Genomic DNA, 18298 nt, shown 5'->3' on the forward strand with positions numbered 1-18298 from the left:
CGCCCGGAGCGTCCCTGTGGCCCCTCGGACTGGCCCGGGTCCCCGGCTCCTTCCTGCCTTGTTGCTTTCCAGGCAGATAGATCTTTGAAAAACAGCACCCCGGTGTCCCTAGCGTGTTCATCATCTTTCTACCAGTCCCCCAAGCTGCCGGCCTCACTTTACAGACTGGGGGTGGGGTGGGGCCGGAATCCTCGAAATTAACCAGCCCAAGGTCACACACCCAGTAAGCCTGGGGCTCAAACCCAGGGCTGCGGGCAGCTTGTTTTCTCCGAGGCTGTGGGGTCTGGGGACATGGGAAGAAGAGACGCGCCGGTGGGGTGGGCCGGCCGGGGCGGGGCGGAGGCGGCGGGCCCCGGTGGGGCGGGCCCGCGCGGGTGGCGGCGGCGGCGGCGGCGGCCAGCGCTCCGACACAGCCGGCTGGCGAGACCCGGGAGCCGGAGGCGCGGCGCGCCGCCCAGCCCGGGACGGAACCCGGCGCCGAGCGGGCCACGGGAGGGGCGCGGGCTGCGGGGCGCGGGGGCGGGCCCGGCCCCAGCCAGGCAGGCCGCGCCACGGGCACCGGCCCCGCAGGCGCCCCTGCCCAGGCGCCCGCCAAGCTAGGACAGAGCGCGCCAGCGCGCGGAGACGAGGCGCCGGGACTCGCACCGCGCGGGAGGCGGCCGGCGCGGGCGCAGCGCCCCTTTCTCCCGGTGAGTGGCGGGTGGCGAGCGGGGGGCGCCAACTTCGCCGCCAACTTGGGGCTGGGCTCCGGCGCCTCGCGGGCAAGGACGGCGGGGACAGACGCGGGGCACAGGGGAGAGTCTGGCGGGCGCTCGGAGCCCGAGGGGGGTGGAGCTGGGGGGCCGGGACCTGGGGCACCTGGCCTGGGGGTTCAGACCCAGGCGGGCGGGAACGAGGTGTGGGAGAGAGGCCGAGGTGCCAGGCACGCACGGTGGACGCGAGGGAAGGACGCGGGCGAGGCGCCCAAGACATTCGTCTCCCGGGTCGCCGAGCCCTCCGGCTCCCTTTTTCGCCGGGCGCCGCGGCACCGCTGGGGAGGGTGCGGTGTGCGGACGCAGGAGTCGGGGCTACGAGCCCCGCAACTGTTGCTGCGGGAAGCCGGGCAGGGCTTGGGGAGCTGGAGCTGTGGCTGAGCTCAGCCAGAGCGTAGGGGGCTGGAGAGGGCGCGGAGCAGAGAGGACGAAAGGAGCGTCGGTGGCTCCAGGAGTCGGCCGCCTGCTCCCGGAGGTCGGCCGAGCATCTGCCCTCGCAGCCCCGCCCCGTCACCGGCTGTGAGCACCGCCCCCCACCCCCCCGATCCCCTCTCCCAGCTCTTCCTTCGGTGCAACCTCCCTCCTCTGACCTCGGGGAACCAGAGTGGGCTTCACGGGGTGGTGGGATCTCCCCAAACGCTGGCCCCACGCCCGGCGGACCCTGCCAGGCTCGAGGCTGGGAGACGAAGGGTGGGAGAAGAAGACCTGGGAGAGGCGAGAGCCCCCCCACCGCCGCGCGCCCCGGTGCGCTGGGCCTTGGCGGCCGCACCAGCACGTTGCTCTGGTCTCCCCGGGCTTCGACCAGGATCCCCGACGGCGGGGAAGGGGGGCCGCAAGTCTCCTGCTGCAGAAAGAGGTTCACGCCTAGGCCCAGGCGGGCAGGGCTAGGGCCATGCGAAGGTAAAGTCACCTAGCGGCCAGAAAATCCCCAAGGGTGCATCCCACGAGCCATGGAAAGGTCCTGCCGGGTGAGCGAAGGGGGAATTCCTGCCGGGCCCTGACGCTCACCCTACTGGTCCTAGCCCTGCTCCCCCGGAGGGACTTCGGGCTCGGTCCCCAGCTCCCCAAGGCGCACCGCCCTGGCTTCATCCCCGAAATTGAGGAAGGGAACTTGGGGGGTGGGGATGCCTGCTCTGTCTCAGAGCCCGTCTAGTTTCTGGCTGTGCCAGTCAGCTTCCAAGCTGCTCCTAAACTCGGTACTAGGAATTCGAATATTAACGTGAAGAGGACCCAGTAGACCGGCAACCTGACTCCCGGATTTGCCCTAGGACAGGACTGAGCTGGTACGGCGCCCACAGCCCCACCTGCCAGGCGAGCTCGGCTCTCCCCAGCCGCGGGGCTTGGGGCGCGATCCAGCTTGGGGGCAGCGGGGATGGCGACCTAGGAGCCGGGGAGGTCCGCAGAAGGCAGTGGCGAGGCGGGGGGCTCGGGGTGCGTGGTGCCCAGTTTGGCCGCCAGGAGGCGTGGCGCGGGTCCCGGCGTCCGGAGTCGGCTGCGCCGCATCGCAAGTGTCCTTGAGCCGCGGGTGACAGTGGCTCTCGCCGCTCGCGCCCCCTCCTCCCGCGGGGGGAGCCTGATGCCACGTTCCCTATGAATTATTTATCGCTGGCCTAAAAATACCCCGAACTTCACAGCCCGAGTGTAAGAGATTCCCCGGGGGTCCAAGTGGAATCAGCGGCGAGGGTGTGTGTGGGGAGATAGTCTTGCAGGAGGGAGACCTCGGTGCCCGCGACAGTGGGGGCGAGGTGGAGGGGTGGTCTTCGCCCCTGGCGTCCGGGTTCTCCCCTGGCGCTCGGCAGAAGGGAGGCAGGGAAACCCGACGGCAGGTCGCTCAACCGGTGGGCGGAGGATCCAGACGGGCCGCGCAGCTGGGGTCCCTCGGCTGCTCCCTGAAGCTGCGCGGTTGGTGGGTGGGGCTGACTCCGGGGACCCAGGTTCCCGGCCTGGGGGAGGGGGAACGGCCCTCAGATGTCTGGCGTGGGAGAGTGTGTGCACGTCTGTGTGCGGGGAGCCTGCCTGGGATTGGGGGAGCAGGGGAAGAGAGAGAAGAGCTCTAAGCAGGCGGAGGTGTTCGGGCCGTTCAAGGTGATGCTGAGTGTCTCGGAAGACCGACCATTGACTCCCTCGCACGGGCTTTTTTTGGGAGGGGGGCGGTCGGAGTGTTCATCAAGTATTACCAGCCCCTTTGCGAAAGGTGTGGACTGCAAGTGGGTGGGCAGAGATCTGGAAGGCAACAGTCCAGAGCGGGGCGGGGGCATCCGGAAGTGACAGGAGCCATCCCAGAGGCAAAGCCGGAGCTCCCGGACCGGAGGTGGTGGGGGGAAGGGCAACCAGCCTGGAACCAGACCCAGACCCTCTGGGTCCTCACCTGTGTGTCCGGAGCTGCGAGGTACTAAGTCAGGGGATCTGTGGCAGGGGGATTTACCTGGGGCTCTGAAAGTTCTGGAACTTGTCGTGTGGCCGAGAGAGGCAGAGGGAAGAGGTCACTGGAGCCCGAGGGAGCGGCAGAGCAAAGGCCTGGAGATGAAGGCAGTGCGCCGTCTGGCCACCAGGCTGGAGGGAGGAGGAGGTCCCCGGAGGGGCGGGCGGGCTCTGTCCGTGGGACCAGGGTGTCCCGGCTTCGTGTGCGGGCACCAGGGAGCAGGCGTGCTGTCTGAGGAGGGGTGCAGCGGCCAGAGGGCTTTCTGGCCACTGGGGCAGGTGGGGGCGGTGGCTGGATGGGAGGCGGAGAGGTGGGAGGCCAGGGGGAGACATGTGGGAGAGGGGGTCAGGCTGGGGCTCAGGTCTGACCCTCCTGATTTGCTGGGGAGGCTGGATGCCCTGTGGTGCTGAGACTGTGGAGGCTGAGACTCTTGGAATCTGCCCATTGCTCTTTTTTAAAAAAATGTTTCTTAAATTTATTTTTAATTAGAAGATAATTGCTTTTCTCTTTTTTTTCCATGTATTTTTATTTGTTGGAGGCTAATTACTTTACAATATTGTAGTGGTTTTTGTCATACACTGACATGAATCAGCCATGGATTTACATGTATTCCCCATATCCCGATTCCCCCTCCCATCTCCCATAATTGCTTTTCAATGCTGTGTTAGTTTCTGCTGTACACCGAAGAGAATCAGCCACGCATGCGTGCTCGGTCACTTAGTCGTATCTGACTCTGTGACCCCGTGGACTGTAGCCCGCCAGGCTCCTCCGGCCATGGGATTCTCCAGGCAAGAGTACTGGAGTGGGTTGCCGTTTCCCTCCTCCAGGGGATCTTCCCGACCCAGAGAGCAAACCCGTGTCTCTTGTGTCTCCTGCACTGGCAGACGGATTCTTGAGCACTGTGCCAAATGGGAAGCCTTTCCCATTGCTCTTTGAAGCCTGGGGACTGCCTTGATTGGGGTCCCTCCGTCCACAGGCATTCTGTGATCACTCCTGGGGAGAGGCAAAACCTGCCCCAGCTTCCTCTCCTCGCCAATTCCAGCCCTGGAGGACACCTTCCCATCTGAGACAGCCTCTGGGGGCGGTGCCCCCTCGGAGCTGAGGGAGGACCTGGGTCCTTCATCTACAGTCACGTAGTCGGAAAGAAACAAAATGAGAACCACATGTAGGCACATTAGAAAAAAGGAAAAAGAAGTGAAATGAATTCTACCACTATATTGTGTCTGAATCAATGTATCTAAAATATTTCTTCAACATATGATCAATATAAAAATATTAATGAGATGTGTTCTTTTTTTAAGAGGAGTTTTTGTTATCCAGTGTGTATTTTACACCTACGGCTTACCTCAGTTGGGATGGGCCTCATTTAAGGGCCTGATAATCACACATGGCTGGTGCCTGCTATATTTGACAGCACGGGTCCGGAACTCAGAGCTGGGAGGCAGAAACGGGGGAGGCTTCAGGCTTCCCAGAGATGGGCAGCTGAGCACAGAGAGCTTGCAGAAGGAGAAAGGAGCATGACAGTGTCCTTTGCTGGTGTGATTCAAATCTCTGATTGAAGGTAGCAGTGGACATGGTGGGCTTATGTCCCTATCCTAGAGTCACACACGTCTCCAGGCTGACATTCTTTTTATTTATTTATTCCACTGTGCCTGGTCTTAGCTGTGACACGTGGGGTCTTTGATCTTCTTTGCAGCATTCAGGATCTTTAGTTGCGGCATGCAAACTCCTAGTCATGGCATGTGGGATTTAGTTCCCCGACTAGGGATCGAACCCAGGCCCCCTACATCGGGAGCGTAGAATCTTAGTTACTGGACCACCAGGGAAGTCTCTCCGGGCTGACGTTCTCAGTGTACTGGGAAACCCTACACAGGGGGAGATTTCAAGGGCACAAAAACAAGTACAGTATTCCCTCTCCTGCCAAAAATCCTGTCTTCTCATTCTGAAATGAAAGCTGGCCCAGCCCGGTCACCCTTTGGCCCTCTCCGTTCAGAAGTTTCATCGGGGAAGTGATGGAGATGGAGAGGGTGGCAAAGCTGTGGCTGAGGGCCAGCAGGGAGGGAGAACTGCCTCCCCGCACGCCACTCAGCGGTGTGGCTGTTGGTCCCAATCCAAAGCAGTGATGCTTGTTTCACGAGGATACACATTAGGCCCTTGGGGTAGGTTTAAAAAATCCCTCACACCAGCGATGGCCCAGGGAGGCAACTCATGTGTGAGATACTGTGGGGACTGCAGATGACCCCAAACCCTGAAAAACTCAGCGGGGTCACACTCCTGCTGTGGAAGAGCTGCTACTAATTGAAGCCACGGAGGGAAGGGTAGGATGTCCAGAGCCCAGAAGGAGGGGGCTTTGTGCCAGGCAGGGTTACACACAGCAGGGTCCTCAGGGATGTTAGATTCAGCTTAAGATGCAGAAGGTGTGTGTGTGTGTGTGTGTGTGTGTGTGTGTGTGTGTGTGTGTTACAAGAGCTGCCTTCCTTCACCTGACTATGGGGCTGTCACCTAGAAAATAAGGATGCCGGTAACAGTGGGTAGCCCTCCCACTGCTATGATGTAGCCCTGTGATTATTGCAGGCAAGAAGTCATGGCTCAGAGAGGCTAAGCAACTTCCCCAAGATCACACAGTCAGTGAGTGGCAGAACTGGGACCTGAACTCAGGTCTCCCTGATTCAAATCCATGCACTTGGTACCAGATTAGCGTTTGATGTGTACCTTCCTGGGGCAGAGCCCAGACAGATAAGTTTCAAAGGTCTGGCCTTTCTAGCCAAGCGTGCTGTTCGACAGCAGAAGGGAAGTTAAGAATACCCGTCCAGGCCACGTTCTGCCCAGACCCCGGTCTCCAGGCTGCATGTGGACACTCAGCTAACCTCTCTGCCTCTTTCTCTGTGTCTGTCTGTGTCTGTCCGCCTCTGTCTGTGGAGGGAGGCTCCTCCCTCTTCTCTTTCATCCTCTGGGTGTCTGTCCCTCTGACTCTGGCTCTCGCCTCCTCTCTGTCCTTCTTGTTTTTTCTCCATGCCTCCGTCTCCCTGCTTGTGCCTACCCTGCTCTCTCCGCAGGACTCTCCGGCGGACATGGGGGTGGCCCTGGGCCCGGCCCTGCTGCTTACCTCACTCCTCGGGGCCTGGGCAGGGCTGGGCCCTGGGCAGGGAGAGCAGACTGTGACGGTGGCCGTGGTGTTTGGCAGCTCGGGGTCCCCGCAGGCCCAGGCCCGTACCCACCTCACCCCCCAGAGCTTCCTGGACTTGCCCCTGGAGATCCAGCCGCTGACCGTGGGCGTCAACAACACCAACCCCAGCAGTCTTCTCACCCAGATCTGCGGGCTCCTGGGGGCTGCCCGGGTCCATGGCATCGTCTTTGAGGACAACGTGGGCACCGAGGCCGTGGCCCAGATCCTGGACTTCATCTCCTCCCAGACCCATGTGCCGATCCTCAGCATCAGTGGGGGCTCTGCTGTCGTCCTCACCCCTAAGGTGCCCGTTCAAAGTCATGTCTTCCTATCCCTTGAGCTTGGAGCCAGGCTGGGGCTGGGTCTGTGGGCTGAGTCTGGGCCAGGTTGATGCTTGGGTCCCAGGAAGGTGGGATTGGGTGGGCCCAGCAAGCATGTGGGGACTGAGGGAGACATGGGTGAGGGAGGGGAAGGCTGTGGGAATGATGGTTCTATGTTCTGGAAGATAAACTTTCTGAGCTGCTTCACATCGCATTTGTGACTAGATGAGGGGTGGGCAGGTGGAAAACCCACCTCTGGTTCTGAGACAGCCCTGGCTCGCCTTCCCCCTGTTTTTCTGGCCTTCCTTGGTCAGGCTTCAGACCCCAGGTCTGAAGTGCCAGGCTGGGCATGGGATCTGAAGCAGCTGGCCTGCAGGCTGGAACTTGTGGGGGCAGGTCACCTCTGAGACCTGGGGGAGGCACGCCCTCGCTGTCTGTCCTGGGGGGAGAAAGTTCTAAAGATACATTCACCTGCAGTCACAGCTGGGATCAGCGTCTGGAAGAAAAAACACGGGGTGCCTCGAGGCAGTCCAACAGGGCCCCTTCTGGGTCGGGGGCTGGTCAGAGAAGAAGGTCTCTTGAGAAGTGACACCTAAAAAAAAAAAAAAAAAAAAAGAAGTGACACCTAAGCTGAGACCTGGAGGATGGAGTGGGGTTGACAAGTTGTGTGTGTGTGGGGTGGAGTGGGAGTGAGTGTCCTAGGCCAAGGGAGCAGTTCCAGGCAGTTCACAGTAGCGCAAATGCTCAGAGGCTAGAAGCAGCAGAGTATTTGAGGAACAGAGAGAAGCCTGGAGGGGGAGGTGAGGTCTCAACCACATGGGAAGACGTTTGGGTTTTACCCTAGAAAGTGAGCTGACGGTGTTGAGGGGAGAAACTGATCTATTTGCCTGTCTTTTATGCTTATATTTTTATTATGGGGAATTTTTAAGCATACATAAAAATAGAAGAGTTTAATGATCCCAGGTAACCCCCAGGCCGACCATGCCTTATCCTTACCCCCACCCACTTTCCCTTCTTCCGTATTATTTTGAAGCAAAACCCATATGTACTATTTATCTTATCCATAAACAGCTCAGTACACAACTCTAGAAGATAGGACTTTACAAAGTAATAAAACCACCATACATCATCCCATCTATGAAACAATAAAAATCCCTTAACAGCAAAACACTTCCAGGCAGTGTTCAAATCTTCCCCCATTGTCTCATAAACGTCATAAATGTGTATGTTAAAGTCTGTTCACTTGAAGCAGGAGCCAAACTAGAGTCCCACATAGCAATCAGTTGGTACCACTTCCGAGTCTCCGTCTCAAGTCTCCTCTTCCACCTCTCTCTTTTTTCCTTGTAAAGTTGTTTGTTGAAGGGACTGGTTTGCTTGTCTTATAGGGTTTTCATGGAGTTGCTTTTTTAAAAGATTGGGAGAGTCGCAGAGTGGTGAAATCGTGATGGGGCGGGGCGGCAGCAGGAAACCCACAGCTTGGAGAGGACTGCCCTAGTCCAGGCTAGATCTGGCGGGGCCAGGGCGCTTTGTGGTGGCCGAGGCAGGGGAGAGGAGGAACCTTCTCATCGCCAGGGCTCCCTAGAGGATGGAGCTTTCCCAGTTGCCTCTGGGCCTGACATTGTCTCTCAGCGCGGGTGACTCTCCACTCTCACAGTGCTGTAGAATAATACAGATGCCTAGTGTACCGTTTCTGAGAGGCCCATTCAGTTGAACGGGCCTAGGGGCTCTAGAGTTATCTGAAGTTTGTTGAAATACAGATCCCTGGGCGCCATCCTTAGAGAGTCTGACCCAGCAGGTGTGCATTGCCCCAGAGAATTTACATTTTCTACAAGCGCCCAGGTGACGCTGCTGCTGCCAGTCTGCGGTCCAGACTTGGTCAGGCACCAGGGTTTTAAAAATGCTCTCCAGGGGATTATCATGGGCAGCAGAGGCTGAGAACTACGCGCAGGACCGGACGGAGGGATGAAGGGATGCCGAGGTGCCCGGCATCTTCCGACGCAGAGGCGTGGGGGCGGGGTTAACTGAGGGGCGGGGTTTAACGCAGGGGCGGGGCACGACCGCCCCCGCCCCGCTCAGGCCCCGCCCCCGTCCCGCAGGAACCGGGCTCCGCCTTCCTGCAGCTGGGCGTGTCCCTGGAGCAGCAGCTGCAGGTGCTGTTCAAGGTTCTGGAGGAGTACGACTGGAGCGCCTTCGCCGTGATCACCAGCCTGCACCCCGGCCACGCGCTCTTCCTCGAGGGCGTGCGCGCCGTCGCCGACGCCAGCTACCTGAGCTGGCGGCTGCTGGACGTGCTTACGCTGGAGCTGGGCCCTGGCGGGGCGCGCGCGCACACCCAGCGCCTGCTGCGCCAGCTCGACGCCCCCGTGCTGGTGGCCTACTGCTCGCGCGAGGAGGCCGAGGTGCTCTTCGCTGAGGCGGCGCAGGCTGGCCTGGTGGGGCCTGGGCACGTGTGGCTGGTGCCCAGCCTGGCGCTGGGCAGCACCGACACGCCCCCTGCCGCCTTCCCCGTGGGCCTCATCAGCGTCGTCACCGAGAGCTGGCGCCTCAGCCTGCGCCAGAAGGTCCGAGACGGCGTGGCCATCCTGGCCCTGGGCGCCCACGGCTACCGGCGCCAGCACGGCGCCCTTCCCGCCCCTGCTGGGGACTGCCGCGCCCACCCTGGGCCCCTCAGCCCTGCCCGGGAGGCCTTCTACAGGTAGGCACCTGCCCAGGGCATGGGCGTGAGTTTGGGCTTGCCTGTGACACCTCCCACGAGCTGTGTGAGCTGGGGCCGAGTGACCTCACCTCCCTGGGCCTTAGTTTCTTCATCTGAGAAAAGAGCGGGGCGTGAGAGTGTGGGGAGGACCTCGGGGGTCAACATAAGGAAACAGAGCAGTAAATACGCAAATGCTCCCTGGTCCTGGTGGTGGTGATGAGGCAGGAGATGGGGGAGGGAATGTGCGGGCCTGGGCCCTGCTGCAGGCAGGGCTTAGGGGGCACTGGCTTCTCCCCTCCTCGCAGGCACCTCCTGAATGTCACCTGGGAGGGCCGGGACTTTTCCTTCAGCCCTGGTGGGTACCTGGTCCAGCCCACCATGGTGGTGATTGCCCTCAACCGGCACCGCCTCTGGGAGATGGTGAGAAGGGGGTGAGCCCAGGGGCCCTCGGTATCTTTTCATTGTGTCCCCCCTCCTTGCCCCACAGCTGAGCAGAGAGTCCCATCTGCCCCTTATCCAGCCCCTCATCCTTCAGGTCTCAGCTGAAACATCGCCACTGAGAAGCCTCCAGGTCCCCCAGGGTGGGTGAGGCTCCTCTGCTCCAGGCTCCCACACCACCCTGGCCTCCTTCCACTATAGAACTTATTAAGCACTCTTATTACACAGTCCTGCCCTTGGAGGAGTAACTCATAGCCGTGTTGGCTAGATGGATGGAAAAAAATAGACTTTGGGGAGATCCTTGCTTATGAAAGAAGGTTTGCAAAGCATTAAGGGAGTAGAGAGGAGGGGCAGAAATTGATTCTGTTTTCAGAGGAGGAAGCTGGAGAAGTTTTCCCAGAAGTTGGAACATTTGGCCTGGGCTATAGACACCACTCTTATGGCAGAAAGTGAAGAGGAACTAAAAAGCCTCTTGATGAAAGTGAAAGAGGAGAGTGAAAAAGTTGGCTTAAAGCTCAACATTCAGAAAACTAAGATCATGGCATCTGGTCCCATCAATTCATGGGAAATAGATGGGGAGACAGTGGAAACAGTGGCTGACTTTATTTTTCTGGGCTCCAAAATCACTGCAGATGGTGATTGCAGCCTTGAAATTAAAAGATGCTTACTCCTTGGAAGGAAAGTTATGACCAACCTAGATAGCATATTAAAAAGCAGAGACGTTACTTTGCCAACAAAGGTCCGTCTAGTCAAGGCTATGGTTTTTCTAGTGGTCATGTAGGGATGTGAGAGTTGGACTGTGAAGAAAGCTGAATGCCAAAGAATTGATGCTTTTGAACTGTGGTGTTGGAGAAGACTCTTGAGAGTCCCTTGGACTGCAAGGAGATCCATCCAGTCCATCCTAAAGGAGATCAGTCCTGGGTGTTCATTGGAAGGACTGATGCTGAAGCTGAAACTCCAATACTTTGGTCACCTCACGCGAAGAGTTGACTTATTGGAAAAGACCCTGATGCTGGGAGGGATTGGGGGCAGGAGGAGAAGGGGATGACAGAGGATGAGATGGCTGGATGGCATCACTGACTTGATGGACATGAGTTTGAGTAAACTCCGGGAGTTGGTGATGGACAGGGAGGCCTGGCGTGCTGCAATTCATGGGGTTGCAAAGAGTCGGACACGACTGAGCGACTGAACTGAACTGATAGACAGTTGAGTAGGAGCCCACCTGGAAGGGATACTAGTCTCATATAGACCAAGGGGAAGAAGGATGTGGAGCATTTTTAATCGATGTGTTCAGGGGTGTGGAAACTGCGGAAGAAGGAAGAGGTGATGGAAGTTGAACCTGAGTGTGAAGTTGAACCTGAGTGCTGGACTAAGGGCTTTGTGTGAGGGTCTGGGGAATGACGTGGAGAGACAGGCTCAGGTCTGGGCTTTAGGAAGACTCTCTGGGCCAGCAGCAGTGTGGAAGCTGGACTGAAAAATGTGGGGACCAGAGGCCGGGGAGGCTGCAGGGAGGTCTTCCCTTCTGGGCATGCCCAGCCCTTTGCCCTGACTCTCCTGTTCTCCAAACTCTCTCACCCCAGGCCCTGCTCTGGCCTGTCCCAGGTGACCCTAGGAGTGGTGGGGGGATTCTTGGTCCTGGCAGGCTCCCCCCAAGAAGCCATACCTACCGGATGGGTGTAGTAGGGCTGAAGGTCCCAGGCTGAGGCGGGTCACCTTCTGCAGGTGGGGCGCTGGGACCACGGCATCCTCCACATGAAGTACCCCGTGTGGCCTCGCTACAGTGCCTCCCTGCAGCCTGTGGTGGACAGCCGGCACCTGACCGTGGCCACGCTGGAGGAGCGACCCTTTGTCATCGTGGAGAGCCCCGACCCTGGCACAGGCGGCTGCGTGCCCAACACTGTGCCCTGCCGCCGGCAGAGCAACCACAGCTTCAGGTCTGCCAGGACACACGGGCGCGGGGAGGGGGCGACGTGAGCTGTGCACTGCTGAGGGATGGCGGGAGAGTGTGTCTCACGCTCGGGAGTCGGGGCAGGGCCCACACGCCAGGCTGCGAGAGCCGCTGGCTCTGACCCCCGCTGGTCTTCTTGGCGGCAGCGGGGACGCAGCCCCCTACACCAAGCTGTGCTGTAAGGGCTTCTGCATCGACATCCTTAAGAAGCTGGCCAAGGTGGTCAAGTTCTCCTACGACCTGTACCTGGTGACCAACGGCAAGCATGGCAAACGGGTGCGCGGCGTGTGGAACGGCATGATCGGGGAGGTAGGCCACCCCCAGGCCGCCCGAGCCCACCCGCCTGCCTGCCCGGCGCCCCCCGCCCTGACATCTGCCAGCCACCCCCAGATGGTCCGTTCAGTGTTTCCTCCTGTGCTGGGGATCCGTCGGGGTGAGACCCAGGCCCATCTCCCACGGGTCTCCGAGCTGGCATGGGTACTGTGTTGGCACCAGTGATGACTCCCGGGGGTAGAGCTCTGAGGACTCGGGTGGAGGGTGCTGGCCGAGGGGACCAGGAGGGGAGAGGGAGCTCCTCCTCCGATCTGGGTCTGACCCTCAGGTGTACTACAAGCGGGCAGACATGGCCATCGGCTCCCTCACCATCAACGAGGAACGCTCCGAGATTGTGGACTTCTCCGTGCCCTTCGTGGAGACAGGCATCAGCGTGATGGTGGCCCGCAGCAACGGCACCGTCTCCCCCTCGGCCTTCCTGGGTGCGGCTCGCGGCGGGGTGGGGGGCGAGGGTGGTGCGGAGGGACCCCCAGGTGGATGTGTGGAGCCTGGGGTGGGCCCTTGGAGGGCAAGCACTGGGTGATAGGACCCTGTCCCAGGGCAGATGGAGAGGGGAGACCAAAGCTTGCTGGGGAGCGTGGTCTCCCCAGGGGTGGTGTCTCCCCTGGGGCTCCGCTGCTCTGAGAGTCAGAGACCCCCTCCGCTCCATCCAAGGGGCTGGTGACCACGTGGACCCACCTGCCTGCACCCAGGCCTCCTCTGAGCCGCCTCCCTCTGTTCCCAGAGCCCTACAGCCCTGCCGTGTGGGTCATGATGTTTGTCATGTGCCTGACGGTCGTGGCCATCACTGTCTTCATGTTCGAGTACTTCAGCCCCGTCAGCTACAACCAGAACCTCACCAGCGGCAAGAGTAAGTTCCCACTTGGGCCTGGGAGGACGGAGCAGGTTTGGAGCTTCCTGGAGGGGTGGGCTCAGGACTACGGGTGGAGGGGTTGAGGGGGAGGTTAGAGTGTGAGAGGATGGGGCAGTGGGGTGGGGGGAGCCTTTCAGAGAATGCCCCCTGGGGGGGTTCCTGGCCTTCAGAAAACATGCAGGGGCCCCATCAGATACATGAGAGGGGGAAGCAAAGTGAGTTGATGTGCTCTGGGGTGGGGATGTCCAGGGATGGGGTTAGTGGAGACAGGAGCCGTGGACTCAGGTGGGCTGGACCTGATGCCCTCTGTGCCTCAGTGTCTGCCCTCTTGCCCCCAGGGTCGGGGGGCCCATCCTTCACCATTGGCAAGTCCGTGTGGCTGCTCTGGGCGCTGGTCTTCAACAACTCAGTGCCCATCGAGAACCCCCGGGGCACCACCAGCAAGATCATGGTGCTGGTGTGGGCCTTCTTTGCCGTCATCTTCCTTGCCAGCTACACCGCCAACCTGGCCGCCTTCATGATCCAGGAGCAGTACATCGACACCGTGTCTGGACTCAGTGATAAGAAGGTTCTGGAGCCCCTGCTGTTGGAGGGTGGCGGGGCGGGGGATGCCCCGGGCAGGCAGGCAGGGGCAGGCCTTGGGTGGGACGCAGGACAGCTGGAATCAGCAGAATCTGAACTGGAGGAGAGAGCAGGAAGAAGCCAGGGAGCCTGGGGAGGGGAGAGATGCTTCAGTCCGCTTAGTATGTCTTGAGTGCATCTTTCCTTGTCCTGGCCTCCGTGTCCTCGTCTGTAAGACAGACCTGGCGCAGTCGGTCTCTAAGACAGTTCTGCCATTCCTGTGCAAGTCCAGGCTGCGGGGATGGGGTTGGGGGTGTTGGCGCCTGGAAGGTCGGAGGAAGGGTTAGGGATGCCGACAGCCGCCCTCTGCTCCCAGTTCCAGCGGCCACAGGATCAGTACCCACCCTTCCGCTTTGGCACCGTGCCCAACGGCAGCACGGAGCGGAACATCCGCAGCAACTACCGCGACATGCACACCCACATGGTCAAGTTCAACCAGCGCTCGGTGGAGGATGCGCTGACCAGCCTCAAGATGGGGTGGGTCTGCAGCCCTGCACCCCCCGTCTGACTGTCTCTACCCACGTGTCTCCCCGAGAGACCCAAGGTGGGGACGGTGAGACTGGGTTGCCCTGTAGGACTCCTGGGGAGGGGCAGAGTGAGACAAAAATGGACAGCCCACCAGAGCCCAGGGGCGCAGCTGTGGTACTGACCAGGGTTCAGCCTTGCCCCCCAGTGCTGGTTACGACCTTCTCAGGGTCTTCAGGGGCCTGGAGGGCAGAGAGGGTGGGTCCTCCAGGGGCAGAGAGCCCCCTGGCCTCTCTGAAGAGGAGGGAGCTGGGGTTCCCAAGCCGTGGGAGGGAGCTTCTCTGCATCCAGGACCCCAGGGAAGAGAAGGCTCTGCCCATTCCTCACCTCCCCCCGGGTGGTGGCCAGTGGGCTCACGTGGCCCAGATCCCCATCAGGCCCCAGGTTCGGTGCTCTGCACCTTGCTTGATCACTGGCCTGAGGGCTCAGCCTGTCCCCCAGGAAGCTGGATGCCTTCATCTATGATGCCGCTGTCCTCAACTACATGGCGGGCAAGGACGAGGGCTGCAAGCTGGTCACCATCGGCTCTGGCAAGGTCTTTGCCACCACCGGCTATGGCATCGCCATGCAGAAGGACTCCCACTGGAAGCGGGCTATAGACCTGGCGCTCCTACAGTTCCTGGGAGACGGTGGGTGCAGCCTCTGGTGGGGGCCGGGGTGGGTCCCACATGGTTGACAAAGCCTGTGGCCGGGACAGCTGCGTGGTGGCTGGTCAGCATCTCCACCGCTGTCCTCTGAGTGCCCAGCGCCCGCTGGCAGGGAGAGAGGCTCTGGGGGTGGGAGGCTGGCACAGTAGTTGGGTAGGGGCATTAGGAACAACTGGAGGGAGACCTGAGTTGGCCAGGAGGGAGCAGGGAATAGTCGGGGAGTCCCTGAAGGAGGGAGCTCAGGCCACACAGTGGGGGGTGGGGTGGGGAGTCTGAACTCCTTTACTTTTTCCCAAGACCCCTCCCTTCCATTTCCATTTTTTTTTTAAACAACAGCTATCTTTTATTTATTATTTTGGCTGCACCTTGGGATATGTGAAATCTTAGTTCCCTGACCAGGGATTGAACCTGTGCCCCCTGCAGTGGAAGCATGGAGTCCTAATCACTGGACAGTCAGGGAATTCTCTCCATTCCCATCTTGAGATGATCTGGGGGTGGTGCCAAGAGCCAGCCTAATTCCAGAGCCCCAGCCCAGGCTGGCCTTGGTACTGAGAACTCACACCCGTGAGCGGTCCAGCTAGGCTGCTCCGAGACCCAGAGAGAGCTTTGAATTTAGCGTCCCAGTTAGATAAAGAAACCGGTTTTCCATCATTACTGCAGAGTAATCTGAGTGATACCAGTGAAGGTGTTTGCAGCCTCCTTGGGGGCCTAGGTCTTTTGTCTGTGTGTGCCCAGCTCCATGCCTGGCATGCAAGTGATCAATAAGTCTTTGATGAATAAATGAATGATAACATTTACCCAGTCAGCAAGCCTTTACTGGGCATGTGGGAGGTGAGCGTGTCAGAGGCTGGCATTGGCCCCCAGGTCCCACTCTGGTCTCCTCCGTCCTGCTTATTGACACCCTTCCCCCATCCTCCCTGTAGGGCTGGATCCCTGTGTAGTCCTACAGGTGGGTGGTACCCTGGCCCCAGACCCCTCCTCACTCCAGGCATAGGTGAGCGCTGGAAGGGTCCTCCCTGAGCCAGATGTGCACCCACCCCCGCCCCCAGGGGAGACCCAGAAGCTGGAGACGGTGTGGCTCTCGGGGATCTGCCAGAATGAGAAGAACGAGGTGATGAGCAGCAAGCTGGACATCGACAACATGGCGGGCGTCTTCTATATGCTGCTTGTGGCCATGGGGCTGGCCCTGTTGGTCTTCGCCTGGGAGCACCTGGTCTACTGGAAGCTGCGCCACTCCGTGCCCAACACGTCCCGGCTGGACTTCCTGCTGGCCTTCAGCAGGGTGGGTGTCCGCCCTGCCCCAGTCAGTCACCAACCCAGCTGGCCCCTGGCCCCTTTTACAGATGTAAAAAACTGAGGTCCAGAGAGGTGGCATGGCCTGCCAGCATCACGCAGCAGATGAGAAGCAGAGCCCTTCTCCAACAGGCAGGGTAGGACTCTGGAACCAGGCTGACCTGGGTTCAGAGCCCTCACTGCCATTTACAAGCGGTGTGAGTTTAAGAGGAGTTCATCTCTTGGCGCCTCAGAGCTTTTCTGTAAACGCTCCCAGCGGGACCTTATATAAGTAAGAGGCGCCTAACAAATGTTAGTTTCTTCCTGGGACTTAGAAATGCCTGAGTTGCTGGATCCCACCTGGGCGAAGGGCGTGCGGCGTGGGGGGCGGTCCGGGAGGGCAGGGCGCGGCTCACGGCGGGTCTACCCCCTCCCTCCGCCCAGGGCATCTACAGCTGCTTCAGCGGCGTGCAGAGCCTTGCCAGTCCCGCGCGCCCGCCCAGCCCGGACCTCACCGCCGGCTCGGCCCAGGCCAGCGTGCTCAAGATGCTGCAGGCGGCGCGCGACATGGTGACCACGGCGGGGGTGAGCAGCTCCCTGGACCGCGCCACGCGCACCATCGAGAGCTGGGGCGGCTGTCGCCCTGCGCCCCCGCCGCCCGCCTGCCCCGGCCCGCGGCCGCCCACCCCGGGCCCTCCCTGCGAGCCGAGCCCCACGGGCTGGAGGCCGCCGGGCGAGGGCCGCGCCGCACTGGGGCGCAGGGCCGCGCAGCCCTCGGGCCGCCCCCCGACGCCCCGGCCCGCCCTCCCCGACGTCTCCCGGGCGTCGGGCCGGCGGGCCTGGGAGGCGCGGTGGCCGCTGCGGCCCGGGCGGCGCGGGCGGTGCTTCTCGGCCTCAGAGCGGCGTGCGCACCCGGAGCGTCCCCTGTCTCCCGAGCGCGGCCATTACAGCTCCTTCCCTCGCGCCGACCGGTGCGGACGCCCCTTCCTGCCGCTCTTCTCGGAGCCCCCGGAGCCCGAGGACCTGCCGCTGCTCGGGCCGGAGCAGCTGGCCCAGCGGGAGGCCCTCCTGCGCGCCGCATGGGCCCAGGGGTCGCGCCCGCGCCACGCTTCCCTGCCCAGCTCAGTGGCGGAAGCCTTCACTCGGCCCAGTTCCGGGCCCGCCCGCTGTGCCCGCACGGCCTGCGGGCGCTTGATACCCGCGCAGTCCATGCGGCTGCCGTCTTACCGCGAGGCCTGCCAGGACGGGCTGTGGGCCGGGCCCCCCGCCTGGCCGCACAGACAGCACGCCTGCCTCCACGCCCATGCCCACCTGCCGCTCTGCTGGGGGGTTGTCTGCCCTCACCTCCCACCCTGTGCTGCCCATGGCCCCTGGCTCCCTGGGGCCTGGGGGCCTCCAGGGCACAGGCACAGGACCCTGGGGCTGAGCCCAGAATACAGCGACAGTGGGGAACTGGAAGGGGTCAGCAGGGCGGCCTGTGGGACACACGACTTTCCGCGGCCTTGCACCTGGAGGCGGATCTCCAGCTTGGAGTCAGAAGTCTGAGGGCTCAGGTCCTCTGGTTCCTGTTCAGCTGGATCCTCTGCCTGGCGCTGCCAGCAGTTAGAGGGCAGGTGGTCTCCAGCCTTCCTGGCTTCCGTCTTGAAATCCAACCGAGTGACAGATGATATCTTCATGGTCAGCCCGGTGAACTCAGCGGCCGCAGTCCTGTTGCGGGTTGGGCTTCTGCTATCTTCTTATGCAAATCCCTTCCCACCTGGCCTGGAGTCACGGGGGGAGCAGTGGGGTCTCCCTCCTGTGCCATGAGCCAGTCCCTGGTCTTCGCTGCTGGGGGCTTGGTGTGGGAGGCATGGAAGCTGGAACTTGGGGTTGGGGCAGGGCTGACGTGTTTCTTGTTCCATCTGGCTGGAGTTTATTTTCTCAGAGTGCTGGGACATTAAACCAACCTTTTACAACCCACTGGCCCTGACTGCCTCATTCTGCCTCCCCGGAGGGGGGCACAGGGCAGCCTTTAGGTGAGAGGAGCATCATGGGAGTATCCCAGGTGAGGTGCCTGGCTACAGCAGGTGGGCAGCTCCCGGGGTGGGAGTACCCAGGAAGTGAGGCTGAGCGAAGACTCCGGGCAGAAGCCACTTGGTTTACAGTGTCAGCTCCCTCCCACCCTGGTGCCAAAAATGACAAATGTGCTCAGCAGGGGGCTCTGGTGGTTGATGGATGGCATTCATCCTCCAGTGTCCTTGAAAACAAGGACTCACACCAGGGGGCTGTGGGTGCCCTGCCCTGCCAGGGGCCCTGATGGAAGCCTG

General features: G+C 61.0%; 1 protein-coding gene across 6 annotated transcripts; it reads left to right on the plus strand.

Moving 5' to 3' along the window:
* The first annotated feature begins 385 nt into the window (after positions 1-385).
* GRIN2C (glutamate ionotropic receptor NMDA type subunit 2C) lies at positions 386-17947 on the plus strand. Of its 6 annotated transcripts, none has more exons than XM_070480000.1 (13): positions 386-689; positions 6231-6644; positions 8757-9355; positions 9661-9775; positions 11516-11727; positions 11888-12050; positions 12343-12496; positions 12799-12924; positions 13266-13495; positions 13865-14025; positions 14515-14702; positions 15770-16002; positions 16437-17947. In XM_070480000.1, exons 2-13 carry the CDS (start codon positions 6246-6248, stop codon positions 17535-17537), a joined length of 3681 nt encoding a protein of 1226 aa, XP_070336101.1. In that variant the 5' UTR covers positions 386-689; positions 6231-6245; the 3' UTR covers positions 17538-17947. The 6 variants fall into 6 exon arrangements, with proteins under 6 accessions (XP_070336101.1, XP_070336102.1, XP_070336103.1 ...); XM_070480001.1 differs by lacking the exon at positions 386-689 and adding an exon at positions 862-1652; XM_070480002.1 differs by lacking the exon at positions 386-689 and adding an exon at positions 1670-2393.
* The last annotated feature ends 351 nt before the right edge of the window (positions 17948-18298 follow it).

The sequence above is a fragment of the Odocoileus virginianus genome, chromosome 17 (assembly GCF_023699985.2).
Source record: "Odocoileus virginianus isolate 20LAN1187 ecotype Illinois chromosome 17, Ovbor_1.2, whole genome shotgun sequence".
Classification (NCBI taxonomy): domain Eukaryota; kingdom Metazoa; phylum Chordata; class Mammalia; order Artiodactyla; family Cervidae; genus Odocoileus; species Odocoileus virginianus.